At 43.3% G+C, this 17,555-nt stretch overlaps 1 protein-coding gene and 1 pseudogene across 3 annotated transcripts; both read right to left on the bottom strand.

Moving 5' to 3' along the window:
* Positions 1-5,215: 5,215 nt before the first annotated feature.
* On the bottom strand, positions 5,216-12,304 carry LOC124091192 (folate receptor alpha). Of its 3 annotated transcripts, XM_058578513.1 has the most exons (8): positions 12,217-12,303; positions 11,320-11,398; positions 10,777-10,875; positions 9,244-9,363; positions 7,776-7,945; positions 6,038-6,226; positions 5,754-5,889; positions 5,216-5,604 (listed from the first exon to the last, which is right to left on the bottom strand). In XM_058578513.1, the coding sequence occupies exons 5-8, from the start codon at positions 7,935-7,937 to the stop codon at positions 5,324-5,326; spliced, it is 768 nt and encodes a 255-aa protein (XP_058434496.1). In that variant the 5' UTR covers positions 7,938-7,945; positions 9,244-9,363; positions 10,777-10,875; positions 11,320-11,398; positions 12,217-12,303; the 3' UTR covers positions 5,216-5,323. The 3 variants fall into 3 exon arrangements, with proteins under 3 accessions (XP_058434496.1, XP_058434497.1, XP_046298109.1); XM_058578514.1 differs by lacking the exon at positions 9,244-9,363 and having other exon boundaries at positions 12,217-12,304; XM_046442153.2 differs by lacking the exons at positions 11,320-11,398; positions 12,217-12,303 and having other exon boundaries at positions 10,777-10,897.
* A 2,842-nt stretch (positions 12,305-15,146) lies between these two features.
* Positions 15,147-15,236, bottom strand: LOC124091274 (U6 spliceosomal RNA; annotated as a pseudogene).
* Positions 15,237-17,555: the final 2,319 nt, after the last annotated feature.

The following is a 17,555-nucleotide window of genomic DNA, read 5'->3' as shown; positions in this document are numbered from 1 at the left end:
GTGTACATCAGTGGATTACTAAATAAAGAAAATGTGGCATATATGCATATAATGGAGTTTTATTCAGCCAGAAAGAAGCATGAAATTATGTCATTTGCAGGAACATAGATGGAACTTGAGAACATTACATTAAGTGAAATAAGACAAAGCTGAAGGTCAAAGATCATATATTTCTCTCATATGTGGAAGCTAAGAGAGCAAAAAGGAAGGGGAAGAGCCTCAGGAAAATTGAATGAAAGGGATAGGGGGAAGGGAGAAGGAGAAATATTGAGAAATTACATTGGTCAAACTATATTGTTATATTGTGGACACGTACAAATAAATATGTACAGTGAACCCCACCATTATATATAATTATAATGCACCAATAAGATTTACAGAAAAAATCAGTTGGTTAAATTGACTGAGAAAACTAATTCTCCCTGTCTCCCTCCTCCAGGTTCTAATAATATGTTTTCCTCAAAGTAGCCATCAAGAAATATAGCTGCCCTCAGGTTTGGGCTGTTCCACTGAAAATTCTTTCATTCTGATATTGGATACTAATAGATTGGCAAGACCATATGGTACTGTCAACAGGTAATTTCTATTCTCCTTTTTTACTTGCTTGAGGATCCCTTCCATAGTTTATAACAGGAAATAGACTCATGTATTTGACATCACAACCATAAACCGACACTTGGATGAGTCACCTGGGAGAGCCTTGAGACCTGGATTTCTAAAAAAAAAATTTCATCCCCCAGGCAGAGGACTTCTATGGAAGAAGATACTCATCCAGTAAAATGTAGCAAGAAATAATGTTAAAGGAATGAGTCAAGCTAATGAAGGAGATATGATTGTGGTTACTGTCTTTGTATTTTGGGTAGCATACTTCATGGTCTTTTTTGGATTAGTCATAATATGTAGACTTTTTTCTTTCCCCTGGCTCTGGTCTCTAACCCTTAATTTAGCAGACTATACTTGTGCCAACTGGAATAAACACTGTCTTTAAAAAATCCAAGATAAGCCAGGCGTGGTGACACATGGCTGTAATCCTAGCATCTTGGGAGACTAAGGCAGGAGGATCACAAGTTCAAAACCAGCCTTAGCAATTTAGCAAGGCCATAGTAATTTAGCAAGACCCTGTCTCAAAATGAAAAATAAAAAAGGGCTGGGGATGTGAATCAGTGGATTAAGCACCCCTGGGTACAATCCACAGTACCAAAAATCAAACAAACAAAAAAAATCTAAGAGGCCAATTGTGGTGGCACATGCCATAATCCCAGTGAATAGAGAGGCTGAGACAGGAGGACCACAAGTTGGAGGTCTGTTTGGACCTCAATTTAGCAACACCCTTAGCAACTTAGCCAGACTGTGTCTCAAAGTAAAAAAATAAAAATTACTAGGGATGTAGCTCAGGAGTAATGCACCTCTGGGTTAAATCCCCAGTACCAAAATAATAATAATAATAATAATAATAATAATAATAAATAAATTTTAAAAATAAAAATCCAAGATGGGTGTAGTGGTGCACATTTATAATCTCAGCATTTGGGTAGGTGGGTGGTAGTGCTGATCCAGGAGGATTCAAGTTTAAGCCAGGAGCCAAATGCTAAATTCTTTAGAATACTTTTCTTCATCAGCACACATTACAAAATGCAGAATCATATAAAATTCCCTATATGCTATAGGAGAGTATCTTATAGGCAATTATTTATTTATAATTACCATAAAGGTTACCTTTTTCAAGTTTACAATGAGTGGTGCAAACTAATTATACATGAATTTTATAACATTTTCATTTCCTCCATAATTTTCATCCTTCCTCATTCCCATTTACAGTTTATCTCAATTTCCATCCCCAGTCCCAGGCAACTACCAATATCTGTCTCTATAAATTTTCCTCTCCTGGATACTTCATATAAATGGAATCCTACATTTTGAGATCTCTTGTTTCTTACCACCCTCACTTACATAATTTCCCTTCCTGGGTCCCATTACATAAGTTTTTTATATTAATTTTTTTAGTTGTATATGGACACAATACTTTTATTTTATTTATTTATTTTTATGTGGTGCTGAGGATCAAACCCAGGGCCTCGCACATACGAGGTGAGTACTCTAAGGCTGAGTCACAATCTCAGTCCCCATTACATAATTTTTTATACCTTTATTTTATATTTATTTCTAAGTGGTGCTGAGGATCAAACCCAGTGCCTCACACGTTCTAGGCAAGTGCTGTACCACTGAGCTACAACCCCAGCCCCTTACATAATGTTTTTGATGACCATGATATAGCATGTGTCAGTATAGTAGTTCATTACTTCTCATTGCTGGATAGTATTTTCTTGTATGGATAGATCAAATGTGGTCATTCATTGGTTGATGGAAACTGAGGTTATTTCCAGCTAACTATGAAAATTCCATGTGCAAGTTTTGCTGTAATGGACATTTTCATTTTTCTTGAGTTGATACTTAGAGTGAGATTGCTGGGTTGTATGGCAGTTTTGCATTTAGCTTTTTTGAGAAACTGCCATGCTTTTTTTTCGCAGGTCTATACCATTTTGCATCCCTAACCCTAATACAAGGGTCTGGAAGATGTTCTTCTGTTTTCTTCTAAAAGTGTTAGTGCTTCAAGCTGAGTATGTTGGAGCATATCTCTAATGCCAACTACTGGGGAGGCTGAAGCAGGAAGATTATAAGTTGAAGGCAAGTCTTAGCAACTTAGCACACACACACACACAAAAAAAAAATTAAAGGACTATAGGCTGTAGCTCAGTGGCAGAGTGCTTGCCTAGCATGTGTGAGGCACTGGGTTCGATCATTAGCACTCCATAAAAATAAATAAAATCAAGGCATGCTGTCCATACACAACTACAAAAAAAAAAAAAAAAAATTCAAAGGACTGTAGATTAGCTCAGTGGTAAAGTGTCCTGGGATTCAATTACAAGTGTCGAAAAAAAAAAGTTATTGTTTTGTTTATTACCTTTAAGTCTATAGTTCATTTTTAGTTCATTTTTAATATAGGGTGTGAGATGAAGGTCTAAGTTCATCTTTTTACATGTACAATAGTCCCACCTCCTATTATTGAACAGACTATCCTATTCCCAATGCATTATCTTAGCAACTTTGTCCAAAATCAATTAACTATTTGGGCTGAGGATGTTGCTCGGTGGAGGAATGCTTTCCTAGCATGCATAAGGCTCTGTGTTCAATCCCCAGCACTGCCAAAAAAAAATAATAATAATAATAATAATTAACTATAAATGTAAGGATTTATTCCCAAATTCTCAGTTCTGTTCCTTTGATCTATATGTCTATCTGTATGTTGTTACTATATTCTAGGCAATTTTTATGTGAAGAATTAATACATTCTGCAAGCCAATGGCCCTCAGAATTTGAAGATGGCAAATTCAGTAAGTTGGATTCAGACAAGTATTTTATTTTTTTTATTTAATTTTATTTTTTAAAATTTTTAGTTGTAGATGGACAAAATACCTTTATTTTATTTATTTCTTATGTGGTGCTGGGGATCGAACCCAGGGCCTTGCATGTGTTAAGCGAGAGCTCTACCGCTGAGGCACAACCCCAGCCCAGACAAGTATTTTATTTTTATAAATGATTCAGAAATAGCATGACAGGACACTTATGAGTATATTGGATAGATATAGTATTAATCTTAAATTTCACTAGTTCTAATATTGTAAACAAGTCACTTTTGTGAGTGGAGACACTGGTTCTACAGAAAATATAATAATCCATTGGCCTTGTCACAAGACCAGGGTGGCAGTTGGCAATTGCTCCACTTTTCAGGTTGATATAGTCATTTGCATAGGTTTTAGGAGCTGATCTTCCTTCTTACTAGGATCTCTTTGGAAAATTAAATTTGTAACTGTGACCATGCCAGAAATATAAACTAACCATAAGATAACAAGGTTTTTGTAGTAGTCATAGTTTGGACCACGAACCTTGTGATTTGCCTCTCCTTTCAGGCACATGATAGGATTATGTTTTCCTGGACTCCTTGAATTTAGACATGGTCATGACCTGATTTAGCCAACAAAATAAGTGATGGGTGGAAGTTCAAGGGCCTGTATGAATTTACCAAGTTCTCTTTTCTGATCTCATGGAAGGAAATAGTTGACAAGACAGAGCTTCCATCAATCTGGGTCCTTGAATGAGAAGTGAAATCCCTCCTACAACCCACATTAAGCATTGTAGCTTGAAGCTGGACATAGTGGTGAACACCTGTAATCCCAGGTATTCAGGAGGCTGAGGCAGGATTATAAATTTGGAGCCAATGCAGACAACTCAGTAAGACCCTGGCTCAAAACAAAAGAAAAAGTGCCGGGGGTATAGCTCAGTGGTACAAGGCCCTGGATTCAATTTCCAGTACAAAAAAAAAAAAATGTATCTTATACAAGAAATAAACATCAGTTATATTAAACCGCTGGATAATAGGAATATTGCTATAATATAAACTGGCTTGTTAAAACTGTTACACACTATACTTAATGTGGGAAAACTGCCTACAATCTTTTCAGATGATTGGTTTGGGACCTGCTCTAGAAGTCTGGCTTCCAGTCGTAGATCTGCCAGACTAGCTCAAGCCCAGCTCCTCTAGTTAGATATGACCCATTATCCCTTCAAGAAACATATTTACTCACTCCACTAGGAAAAAGAGCTTGTTCTCCAAAGGCAGATAGCTTGGACAGAACCCCAGGTCTTAGGCAAGGGTGATTTTATCCATATACCTTAATTTTTGTGACTGTTTCCACATATGTAAAATGCCAACAATAGTATTTACACTTTATTAGAATAAATACAAAATATAGGATAGAGTCTGGCAGACAGTACTGGGTGGGCATTAGCTGTCTGTGGTATGGCTCTTGCTGGCTCCCTTACCCTCTTCCAAGCCATCCACACAGAGCATGCAAGGCTCTTCTTTCCTCACCTCTTCTATTGTATTGCTGAGCACAGTACAGAGTGGTCGGCCCTGGGAGGCTGGGATCCAAATTAAAATGGTAAAATACTAGTTTTATCTCTAAATTAGAACTGTGATGAAAAATGAAATTGAGAGCTATGAATGTGTTCTAGGTTAGAAGAGTTGTTAAGTACCTGACTAGTTCACAGCAAGTATCAGAGCTGGGTTTTGACCAAGGCTAACTGAACTCAATCAGTAAGAATCAGGAAGCAAAACAATCATATCCCATTCATACTCAGATAATTCACAAACACATGTGGAGTATCTGTTTTATTTAAACAGGCTCTCAGGGGCCCCACCTTGGAGCAGGAACTGAAGAGCTAGGAGCTGTGGGGCCCCCAGGTATTAAAAGATAAAAGAAGCTCAGCTGAGCAGCCTGAGCAGCATTGGGACCAAGCTGAGCAGGAGAGGCCAGGCTCTGGGGACCTCAGCCCCACTCATGGCCTCTGCATAAAACCTTGCCACCTCCTCATTGGGGTTGCCCTGGGCGGGGTCAAACCACATCTGGATGCAGCGGCCACTTCCTCGACTGTAGTTACTAACTTTGTAGGAGTGACTCCAGATTTCCTCACACAGAGCTGCAGGTGTAGGGAAGTAGAAGTGGAAGGGGTGGCAGGCAGTTCCCACGGGGCACTGGTTATACCCTATAGGAAAGACAGAAGACTTTTAGCTACTGTGCCTAGAACTACCTCTAGTTCAACCAAACCCACCACCCAAAATTTTCACCTACCAGCTCCACACCCCCACAACTTTACCTCTGAATCCCTTCTCCCTGTCCCACCCCAGCCCTCACCTAAGGTCCAGTTCCAGCCTTTGTGCCAGTTGCTTTTACACGTGAAGGAGGTCTGACAATCCTCCCACCAACGCTGACAGTCCTCTTTGCACAGGGGCACATTCAGGATCCGCTCTTTACGCCAGCTTTGGTCCACCTAGGAGATTTTGATGGACAAGGGTTCAGGCTTAAGAACCTGCGCAACTCAGCCCTGAATAGAACCAGAGTTGGAGGCACAGCCTGCAGAGGTGGCTGGAAAGCTCAGCTCCTCTGCTAATTTGGGGATGCTGGGAGGACACCCGTACCTGCTGGATCCAGGGCCCCAAGTTAGGGGAGCACTCATAGAGGCAGGTGTCCTGGATGAAATGTCGTTTACAGGCAGGTGCCATCTTTCCACAGTGGTCCCAGTTGAATCCGTATAGGTAGGAAATATCCTTATGGGCTTCCTGGCTGGTGTTGAAGGAGCAGCAGGAGTTCTTCTTCCAGGGACTGCACTTCACAGGGGGAAACATGGAACTGAGTCCACAGTCAGAATATTGCATATGCAGCCTCCCTACTTTTAGTCCTTGATTTCCCAATAAAATTTCAAAGTCATTCAAAAAAATAAATATTTGTTGAAGGGGTCCCCATTGAGGGAAGGGCTTCACAGAGGCTATAGGAACCCAGGAGTTGCAGTCCTTACAAAATTCATTAATTGAAATCTTTACACAGCTCCTGCATACCCTAACCCAGGGACTTGTCTAGGAACTAGGGATACAATAATGAACACTGGGACTGGGGATGTAACTGAGAAGTAGAGCACTTGCCTAGGCAAGGCCCTGGGTTCAATCCCCCATAACACACACACTACAAACAAGTGATGAACGCTTATCACATAATAATTACTTTGGGGGGAAAAAAAAGGCAAGAGAAATGGATGGTGACTTCAAGTGCCCCACAGTGGCTTAATTAAGCCTCATTGAGGAGGTGACAAAGACCTGAAGGTGAAGAAAGAAGCTAAATTGTAACTCTAGAAACAATTACATAAACACTTAATACATACTTATTGAATGAATGAAAATCCTTGACCCAGAACTTAATAAAATATTAAAACATACACTTTTAAAAGAACAAGTAAAAAAATTAAAAAATAATAATAATAAATAAATGAAGGCTGAATAAGTTAAAGTCAAGGCTGCCCAAGGTAGCCAAGATTTGGCAGTCTGCATTTGGCAGTGGTAGGTCAGTGATTCAAAACAAGAGTAAAAAGGACTGTGGTCATTATCTGCTAATGGAACTAAAATGAACATTTACATATTGAAATACATATTACGATTACTTTCCTTTTTCTTTTCCTATTTATTTATTTATTGAGATAGGATCCCACTCTTTTCCACATTGGCCTCAAACTCCTGGGCTCAAGAGATCCTCCTGCTTGAGCCTCTCAAGTAGCTGGCCTTTTGCTTTTTCTTTGTAATTATGCTGTCATATTGATTGTCTTCACTGCTTAGCTAAATCCAGGATATGAAAGGGGTTGTGGCAAAATAATTGTTGTCAAAGGGAGACCTGAGATCCAGTGGGTTCAAGAGCCATAGCACAAATGTTTGCCAGATGCCTGAAGCCAAACACTTGGCAGCTAGCTTCCTGGCTGCAAGAGGCCCACCTTTCCTGAGCTGTGTAGGGCTGGCAGAAAGGAGCCACTCTGTATAGTAGACAGCTTCTCCTCTTTGGTCCGTGGAGGAGTCCTTCCCAATTAAAACCCAGAAATCCAAATCCAATCCCCAGAATGAGTCTCTTCAACTCCATTTCCCAGACTCTCCTCTGGGTCTACTTCCTTATTCCTGGGTGCAATGCGGAAACTCAACAACTAAGAAGGTGAGCTGTTAGCACTTTACTGACATTTGGCACACAACCTGTGTAAGCGGCCACCCCCATTTGTGCAAATTGAAGGTCTCTTCAGGCAGGTCTATCTGTGTCCACCACAGAGGGGAGCTTGACACCTCATCTTCTGACCTCCTCCTCCTAAGCCAGCCCTGTATCACCCTGGTTTACCCCTTGGCCTACCTGCTCATGCAACTTGTCCTCCGGGCTTGGCTTTTCCTTGTGGTGTTTGGCGTCCATGCAGACATTGAGAAGTTCAGTCCTGGCCCGAATAGTCCTGGGCTGGGCACCCCAAGCAGCCACCCACACAAGAAGCAGCAGCTGTGTTGTCATCAGCCGGGCCATGTCAATCCCTTTAGAAAGAACTGTGGTCAGTAGCACCAAGTAATGTGGAGGTGGAGCCTCAAGTTCTGGCCTCAATGCCAGTGGGGTGGAGCCTCTACTGGTGGATCACCAACCCCTGTCTTCCTAGACCCAGTGAGAAGTGGATCAGACACCACCCACTGGGAACATTCCTGGCAGGAGCCTCTCTGACTTCTCCAGTAGGTAATGAGGATCAAATGAAGCGACCAAGGAGCAAGACTTTGGCAATGTGCAGAAACAGTTTAGAGTTTGCTATACATCCACAATCCTTTATTCAAAATCCTTAGAGGTAAATGTTGTAATTTTTTTTTTTTTAGGATTTAATTTTTTTTTTTTGTAGTTGTAGATGGACTGTTATGCCAGATTCGTTGGACCCCAATAGACCTCCAGGACCTGAATCTGATGCAATCACACAAGAGTCTTTATTGCAAAATCGAGCCTGGACTCACAACATTTCCGACACAGGGGTCCCAGGGAGTAAGTCCTGGTCCTTTGTTCAGTGAGGATTTATAGGTTTCTGGGAATACTCTATGCGTCACAACATCACACAGCAAATCATTCCATACCGCGGGAAAATCAAACAACTCTTAACATTGATTAGCACATTCATTGGCAGGAACAAGTTAGATAAGGGTGATTGGTTAGTTCAAGAGGTGGATACATTTGAACTGATTGGTTTAGGCCGTGAGGGGTTGCAAGAGTGTATATGAAAAACTGCAGGGTTTCCAAATCATGTTATCAATCATCGAAACTACTGGGAGGGTCACCTGGCATTTCAGGTATTTTCCCTGTCTCACGCTGGTTGCTAGCGTTGCTACAGGTCCTCACCTAGCGGAACTGAGTAAGGGACACCTGGCTATGTGCCTAGGAATGCTCTGTGGGTTTTTCCAAGGAAAAGGGTCACGCCCCCTACCTCTGGATAGGCTTTGCTCTGAGGTAGAGGGTGGGTTTTTTTTTTTTTTTTTCAAAAATGGAGTCACATCAGTTTCTCAGGACAGAATGCCTTTATTTTATTTGTTTACTTTTGTGTGGTACTGAGGATCGAACCCAGTGCCTCACGCATGCTAGGCAAGTACTCTGTCATCAAGCTATAGCCCCAGCCCCCCTTTTTTAAAAATTTTATAAATAGTAATATAAACTAATAGGATTTATGCATACCTGACAACCAAGCATATATTTTGTGATGAAATAGTTATACTGGTGGGATTAAAAAAATTATATATGATCTCACATTAATTTTAGGTCAGATTTTGATACCAAATCACTGTGTATAAAAGGTTACAAATACCTTAGTTTCAGAGCTGCAAATAAGCTGCAGATCTAGGGCTTTTGTTGACTTGTGGTCTTGTTGAGTTGCCCAGATTGGCCTTAGGCTCCTGAATTCAAATGATCCTCCTGCCTCAGCATCCTGAATAGCCAGGATGATAGGTATAAGTCACCATGCCCAGCTTTTTCTTTTGTTAAAGCCTTCCAGCCCTTTCCAATTGTATCCTTGGGCTAATCCAATATATCTTTCCTAGACACCCTGGGACTCCTGGGGAGATTCCTGAGCCTCCTGCCACAAAGCTGACCTTCCCTCAACCATCATAGCCATCATTTGACTTCAGATATCAAATTTTGGGAGGTGACTTCCCCTCATTCCACTAGTCACCAGCTTCCTGGGCCCTCCTAAAATGCTCCTTTCCCACAAATCTTCTCCATCTTTCTTCCTACAACCCACTTTCCACATACCAGATTGCTAAATGGGTGTGCCTTCCCCACTCACAAGCTCAGCTTGCCCTTGAGTTGCCCCATCTCACAGGGTATCCAGGTTGACTGCCCGGGAGAGCTCTTATCAGCCTGGAGCTGAATTCCCACCCAGCTTTCCTCCCTGCTCAATTCCTTATGCTGTTCTTCTGTTTATTCCAGTGTTCATGCATTCTCTTCATTCATTCCAGGGTCCAATCGTGCCTCTGTGGATCTACTCATTTACTAAACTCAAAGGCCAGGTGGGGAAATCTGTACTGTTGGGAGGTGAATCTTTGATCTGGCTCCTGAGGGGAAACAAAGCCCGGCTGCTGAAAGCACAGGTTAGAAATGGTTCAGCCTGGCTGGTCTGGCCCTCCCTCCACTCCTTTCTGTCCAAAGGAAACAAACACAAACTATCTTACGACTGTTTCCTGATCTGGGGATTAAAGGTGGGGGGAGGGGTTAAACAATACCAAATGATAGCCACTTTAATCTATGTAGAATCTGTTGGACCCAGATTGAGAGTCATGCCCCAAGTCACATAGCAGGGACTACCAAGGTCTGACTCCCCATCTTGAAGTCCAGACCAGAGCTCCTTCAGCTTTTGGCCCTGGCACCTGTCCCATGTTGAGGCTCTCCTGAGGACACCAACACAATGCTGAGCATGGGGGCAGAGACAGCCCTGTTCTTGGACTCATTGGATTATACTCTCACTGTAGCTGCTTTCTGAAGCCACTTCTCTCTCCCTCTCTTGTGACCTACATCCCTCTGCATACCCTCTCCCCACCTTCCTCATCTCACCTGGTCCAGCTGTGATACCCACCACTACTGCCATCACCCCCACCCCTCTGGGGGCCCTAGAAAGAGCTGAAAACCCAGTGCTGGGTTGAAGGGCAAGAGCCCTTGGGTTCTAGTTCAAGGATGTAGTTTAACCTTGGGCAGGCTGCCCTCTGATCTGGGGCTCAATCTCCACCTCTGGATTCTCTGAGCTATCTGCAAACAGAGGGCCCTCCAAGCTCAGCCAATACATTATCACATGCTAGGAGTACCAGAGGGTGTGTGGCCTCTGATGAAGGGGTGGCAAGTGGCATACCTGGGAGAAGAGGCCGCTGCGTTCTCCGACTTGCTCAGGCTTCTGCTCTGCTTCACGCTCCTCTTGACTTATTCCAGGGGACAGCTGAGGTTTAGTGGCCTAGGAGACAAGCAGTGGGAAGGGAGCCCAGGAGTGAAGTCTGGGATCGGGCGAAGGCCACTCAGCAGTTAATTATTGCACGTGAGCACCAGAGAGGCCTCCTCGAGGGTGGAAGTGGTGGATTAGCAGTTGTAGGGCTGGGCTGGGGGTTTAGCTTGGTGATATAGTGCTTTGCTTAACCTGAGTGAGGCCCCAAATTCAATTGCCAGCATGGGGACATGCAGGCCTATAGGCCATTCCCCAAGCTCTACTTAACTCTTTTTCTCCCAAAAACTCAGGTCTGATCAAATCTTGCAACCTGAGCTATCAAGATCTCTTGAAATGCTCTCCTTCATTTCTACCATCCCTGTCCTGTTGCTCTCCTTCATTTCTACCATCCCTGACCTGTTGAGATAAAAATGAGACCCAGAAAACTAGGGCAGAGCCAGGAGTTGTGGCACATACCTGGGAGACTGAGGCAGGAAGATCGCAAGTGCAAGTCCAGCTTCAGCAATTTTGTAAAACTCTATCTCAAAACTAAAACCTAAAAAATAAAAAGTGCTGGGGGTGTAGCTCAGTCATAAAGCACTTACCTAGCATGTTCAAGGCCCTGGGTTTAATTCTTTATACCACAAAAGGAAGAAAAGACAGAAGGAAAGAAGAAAGAAAACTAAGGCAGAGTCAATGTCAGGGTGAATATTAGAATATAGCTTCCACCCTCCAAGCTGGCTACAGAAAACAAGGAGCTCCCATGTCCCCAACTTTCAGAACCTCCAAGCTTACCAGCTCAGGTATCACCCACATCCAGCCACAAAGTCACACATACTCTGAATCTTTTGATCAAAGCTTCAGTTGTTCAAGAGCCCAAGCTTCCCTCCACTCCTCCACTCACTCACACCGACTCAGGTATCATTTGAAAAATTCTGAGAGCCTGAACTAATTTAGGCTCCTTCTACATCCTCATTCCAACTGAGAACAGAGCCTTTCCGTTTTTAACCCTCTGAGCCCAAGTTGGTACCCCTGGTGGGAAACAGGGGGAACAGATTTGGGCAGCAGGAAACATGGAGCTCTTTTGTCAGGTGCCTGTGTGTGGCCCCAGGGGAAGTCCTAGGCTGGACACAGATGTGGGAGCCACCAATCTGTGGACAGCAGGAAGTAATTTAGAGAAAATAGAGGCCCAAGTTATGTGAATGCCACAAGTCTGGACCTAAGGAAGAGGAGGAGGAGGATCCAGAAGAGGCAGTTGGATGAAAATCAGCCAAGGAAGAAGGAAGGCTCTGAAGGGCCTGCAAAAAGACCAGCTCTCAAGAGACCTCTGTTCCTGTCCTGTTGCACACTCCCCGGCTCATGAGTAAGCCATACCTGAATTCCGTGACACCCTGGGAAGAAGTATGTTCACTGAAGACCTCAGCAGGTAGAGGGCCTGTCCAGCACCTTTCTCCCATTTATAAGCCCTCTCAGCCAGCTGACTGGAGAAGGGGAGGCCAGATGTTGAGTAATGCCTAAAGATAGAAGCCTTTAAGAAAGGACCAGACCCTGCCCTGGGGGCTGATCATTAACTGGACTTTCTGGCTCCTCCACTGCAGGAGGGAGGTTTGCCCCACCACCAGGCCCCTGAGCCTTGAGACCTTAAGAAGAGTAAGTAACTAGCAAATTGAGGTTTGAGTTGGAGGTCGAGTTCAGTTCCTAGATAAGCTCTTGCTTCTTTTTTATTTTTGGTGCCAGGGATTGAACTCAGGGGTACTTGACCACTGAGCCACATCCCCAGCCCTGTATATTTTTTAATATCTTTTTAAAATTTATTTTTTAATATTATGCTGAGGATTGAACCCAGCCCCTCTCATGTGCTAGGTGAGCACTGTACCACTGAGCCACAACCCCCGCCCCCTATTTTGTATTTTATTTAGAGACAGGGTCTCACTGAGTTGCTTAGTGCCTCACAGTTGCTGAGGCTAGCTTTGAACTTGTGATTCTCCTATCTCAGCCTCCCAAGTTGCTGGAATTACAGGCGTGTGCCACTGCACTTAGCTGCCCTTGCTTCTTGTTAAGCCTCAAAGCCCTACTCTGAATGACAAACCTGGGTGCTAGGGCCATTTGGTCAGCAGAGAGGGACAGAGTCAGGCAACCTCCTTGAAGCCAGTCTGGAGAGTATCAGTCTGGGCTGGAAGCTTAAAACCAGCAAGGGATGGCCATTGGTACACCTTCAGCCTGGAATGAACCTGCCCTGTGACTAGATGGTGATAACAGGAAGGTGTTTGACCCATGAGGGCAATTGGGGGTCGGGGGGACTCTGGGCTTCAGGGATCAGCAGGTAGCCTCAGAGTGGGGGAGGAAAGAACTCTGAGCTTTCCCTGAGCACCAGCCTGTGCACATGCCATGTCATATCACATGTCCTCCCAGCCCTAGAAACTATAGAGCACTCTAATACCAAATTTGACTTCCTTCAGCTGCAGCAGAGAAACTTGTCAGGCACCCCCAGGGCAGCATCCTAAGGATTACAGATCCAGTGCTGCTTTTTTGGACACTTTTATCTCAGCCATCTAGGAATTATGCTAGCACTTCTCTTATAACCAAGGCTCACCTTATTCTTCTAAGAGTTACTGGTTCTCAGGTCCCCACCATACCTTGCAAGGGTCTCCAGTTCTTCCCTCTTGGCTGTGACCAGCATTTGAGCTGGTATACATGAGTGCTGGATCCCTTCCCTTCTGGAGCATCTCCTCTGGACCAGGACCTGACTTAGGCCCTGGGGATCTGGCACAAAAATGATATTTACGCAGTCCCTGCTTCAGGTATGCATGTTTGGAAGAAAAATCCAGACTATAAACACAGTAGACAGATGTCTGTACTCTGTACTCGGGGATTGGAGTAACTTGATAAGAAAGTAGCTTGATGGCTTCTTTAGATTGGGTTAGTCAGAAGTCATTTTAGGGGAAAACTATAGGCTGAGATCTGAGTAGCCACAAAGGGCCAGCCTGCAAGGGATGAATGAACATTCTAGGGACATCAGAGGGAACTGCGGGAGAGAATTCCCACAATGAGATGAGTAAGTAAAGTTCATTGATGGAGGTTGAGAAGGGGAATGATTTGACATGAGAACTAAAAAGAGGGGCAGAAGCACTAAGCCATTGAAGAAGCTTGTTTATTACAACAAATCCACAGGAATGCAATTATGGGACTGTCATTTTTAGGTTTGTGTTTTGTTTTTGCTTTTTCTTCTTTTTTTTGCAGTGCTAGGAGTAGAACTGAGGACCTCACATATGCTAGGCAAGTGCTTTACCACTGAGCCACACTCCAGCCCTACTATTTGATTTTCCTTTTTGAAAAATGTCCATTAGGGCCTGGGAATGTGGCTCAGTAGGAGAGCACTTGCCCTGCATGCATAAAACCCTAGCATTGAAAAAGGAAAAACAAACAAAAACCAACAACAACAACCAAAACCATCCATCAGGCCAGGCTCCTTGGCCACACCTATAATCCCAGGGACTCAACAGACTGAAGCAGAAGGATCATAAATTCAGGGCTAGCCTCAGCAACCTAGTAAGAATTTTGTCTCAAAATTTAAAAAATGTTGGGGCTGGGGTTGTGGCTTAGTAGTAGAGTGCTCGCCTAGTATGCATGAGGCACTGGGTTCAATCCTCAGCACCATATAATATAAAGATATTATGTCCTAAAAACTAAAAAATAAATATTTTTTAAAAAATTTTAAATGTAAAAAGGGCTGGGAATAGAGCTCAGTGAGCACATGGATTCTAATTCAGCTTCTACTTCCTACTTGCCAGTGAACTTCAAATCAGTTCTGCCCCATTCTCTCAGTAGAGTGCCCTTGAGTTCAATCCCCAGTACCAGGGGAAAATATTTTATCATATTGTAAAATTTGTGAGTGAAAGTATGCTGAAGGGGCCTAGGGTAGGGTGCTTGCCTAGCATGCACAAGTCTTCACGTGCAATTCCCAGCAGGGCTGAGGATGTAGCTCAGTGGTAGAGTGCCCCTGGGTTCAATCTCCTATATCTAAAAAAAAAAAGAAGAAAAATATGCTGATAAACCGGGCGGGCGGGGAGGTGCATGCCTATAATCCCAGTTACTTGGGAGGTTCAGGAAGGAGGATTGCAAGTTTAAGCCCATCCTAGGTAAATTAGTGAGACCCATCTCAAAAAATGTAAAAAGGGCTGGGGATGTAGCTCAGTAGTAGAGTGCCTCTGGGTTCAACTTCAGTTTGGGATGGCAGGGCACCTCAGATTAAGGGATTGGATTCTAATTCAACTTCTTTTTTTAATATTGTTTATTAAAATATTAAAAATATGGAACATTTCATGAATTTGCGTGCCATTCTTGCACAGAGGCCGTGCTAATCTTCTCTGTATCTGTGCTGCTGAAGTGAGCACATGGATTCTAATTCAGCTTCTACTTCCTACTTGCCAGTGAACTTCAAATCAGTTCTGCCCCCTTCTGAGTCTCTCAGTAATAATGATGAAGCAATGGATCTCCCAAACTATCTCATCCCCAAATTATTTATAAGATAGAAGACACATGTGGCTGTATTAGAACAGGCTGTCACAGGAACCCCAGGGCATCAATCCTTCATGTTTCAGAAACCAATGATTAGGACACTATGAGGCCCCCTCATCTGAGAGAGCTGAGCTGAACTGAGGTTACCTAAATTTGGAGCAGGTTAGTACGAAGGCTGGGCACTCTGTCCTGATGACCAGTGTCATTGTGGTGGTAGAGGAGGTCAAAGGGCCATTCTGGCTCTCCCAGTGTCTGGAGTTCCAGACTAGGGACCCCATGTAGGTCCTAAAAGCAGTGGGGAAACAGAGGAGCTACAGCCTGCAATTGATTTGAACTTGGAAGCCTGCGGTAATCCCAGAAAGGCAAACTAAAGGTCAGTAAGGCCAATGAAAGTGGTTTCTCTGTAAAAATTACTCTAGGCTAGGATTCAAAAGAGCTGAGTGATCAAGAGCCAATTGCTTACAATTTCTGAGATGAGCTCTTGTATCTGTGGCCAAGTGAGAGAGGCAAAGAGGCAAGTCTAGGCACACAGGAGAAACTGTAAGGAAATTCCTACCCCTCTCCAACAACCTGGCCTACATAGGTGCTGGCTGACTCAAGACATGCTTTCAGGGCTCCTCTACTCCATGCATGTTCTTCCTTGGATCTCCCTCCTCTTGATCACCCTACAAAACCCAGAGTGCATCATGCTTGATCTGCTAGCCAGAGCCAGTGGTGTCTGTCTCTGAAAAAAAAAAAAAAAGTTGATATAATGGAAAGCATATATATTTGGCCTATAGAAAGAACTCAATCAAAGTGGCCACTCTCATATTGCCCATGTTATTCAGAGTTATAATCACCCAACTCTCTCAAAGTTCTGTGTCTGCGCCATTTCTTAGCAAAGAGGAGGGTTTCCAGATGACTCTTGTAGGCAAATGAGAGCTGGGTGTAGGGGCACATATCAGTATTCCCAGTGATTTGGAAGGCTGAGGCAGGAGGATTGTAATCAAGGCAGGACTTGACAACTTAGCAAGACCCTACCTTCATATTAAAAAATAAGAAGTGCTATGGATACAGCTTAATGGTAAAGCACTCTGAGTTCAATCCCGAGTAACCCCTCCCCTCCAAAAAAAAAAAAAAAAGCAAAATAGGAGTGCAAGCCTATGCCTATAATCCCAGCTACTCAGGAAGTCAAGGCAGGAGGATTGAAAGTTTGAGTCCTATCTGGGCAATTTAGCAAGACCATGTCTCAAAATAAAAAAACAAAAATGGGAGCTGGGGATGTAGCTCATTGGCAGAGCACTTGCCTCGCATGTGTGTGTCACCAGGTTTGATCCTCAGCACCAAGTAAAATAAATAAATAAATAAACAAATAAAATAAAGGCATGCTATCCATCTACAACTACCAAAAAAAAAATTTTTTTTAATGGCTGGGGATGCAGCAATGCTAAAGCATCCCTGGGTTCAATTCCAATACGCAAAAAAAAAAAAAAAAAAAAAAAGTGGATGGTGTTTCAGTTTTAATTTTGGAGAATGAAGGTTCTGGAGATGGATGGTAGAGACAATTGTGCAGCAATATGGGCATACTTATGCTCATCCACATATTCAATGTCACCGAACTATGTGGTTAAAACCAAAAATTTTATGTTATTGTAGAGTTTGTCATGACTTTTAAAAAAGCAAATAAAGTGTTGAAAGTGACTCAGATATCATGGGGCTTCTGGGCTTCCTTCTCTTCAGTTCAAGCCCATGGAGCCTGTCCACACCACAGTCTCTCCCTGGGAACATCACCAGCCCTCTAGCCATGTAAAACCTCACGGGGAACAAAGGAGGAGACCCCAAAAAATGAAATGCTGGTGTGTTAGTCAGCTCTTCATCAATGTGACCAAAATGCCTGACAAGAACAACTTAGAAGATGAAAGATTTCTTTTGGCTCCCAGCTTCAGAGGTTTCAGTCCAGTTGGCTGGCTCCATTGCTTTGGGCCTGAGGTGAGGCAGAACATCATGTCAGAAGGGCATGGCGGAGAGAAGCTGCTTACCTCATGACAGCCAGGAATCAGAGAGAAGGGACCAGGGACAAGATATAGTCCCTAAGGACATGCCCCCAGGGTCCTACTTCCTCTAACCATGTCCCACCTGCTTACAGTTTCTACCTCTTCTCAGCAGTTCATTCAGATGACTAATTCTTCAAATAGATTAATTCACTGATTAGGATA

This window comes from Marmota monax, unplaced genomic scaffold, assembly GCF_021218885.2.
Source record: "Marmota monax isolate L192 unplaced genomic scaffold, Marmota_monax_Labrador192_F-V1.1 WCK01_AAM20220418_F8-fsc00068, whole genome shotgun sequence".
Classification (NCBI taxonomy): Eukaryota; Metazoa; Chordata; class Mammalia; order Rodentia; family Sciuridae; genus Marmota; species Marmota monax.
This window is presented reverse-complemented; position numbering and strand designations above follow the sequence as displayed.

What these genes read in the sequence shown, in the direction of transcription:
- LOC124091192 (XM_058578514.1), bottom strand. Translation starts at nt 7,937, where the DNA reads ATGGCCCGGCTGATGACAACACAGCTGCTGCTTCTTGTGTGGGTGGCT. An exon ending in TGGGGCCCTGGATCCAGCAG is followed by an intron (nt 5,890 to 6,037) that starts GTACGGGTGTCC and finishes AAAATCTCCTAG; the next exon opens with GTGGACCAAAGCTGGCGTAA. An exon ending in AGGCTGGAACTGGACCTTAG is followed by an intron (nt 5,605 to 5,753) that starts GTGAGGGCTGGG and finishes TCTTTCCTATAG; the next exon opens with GGTATAACCAGTGCCCCGTG.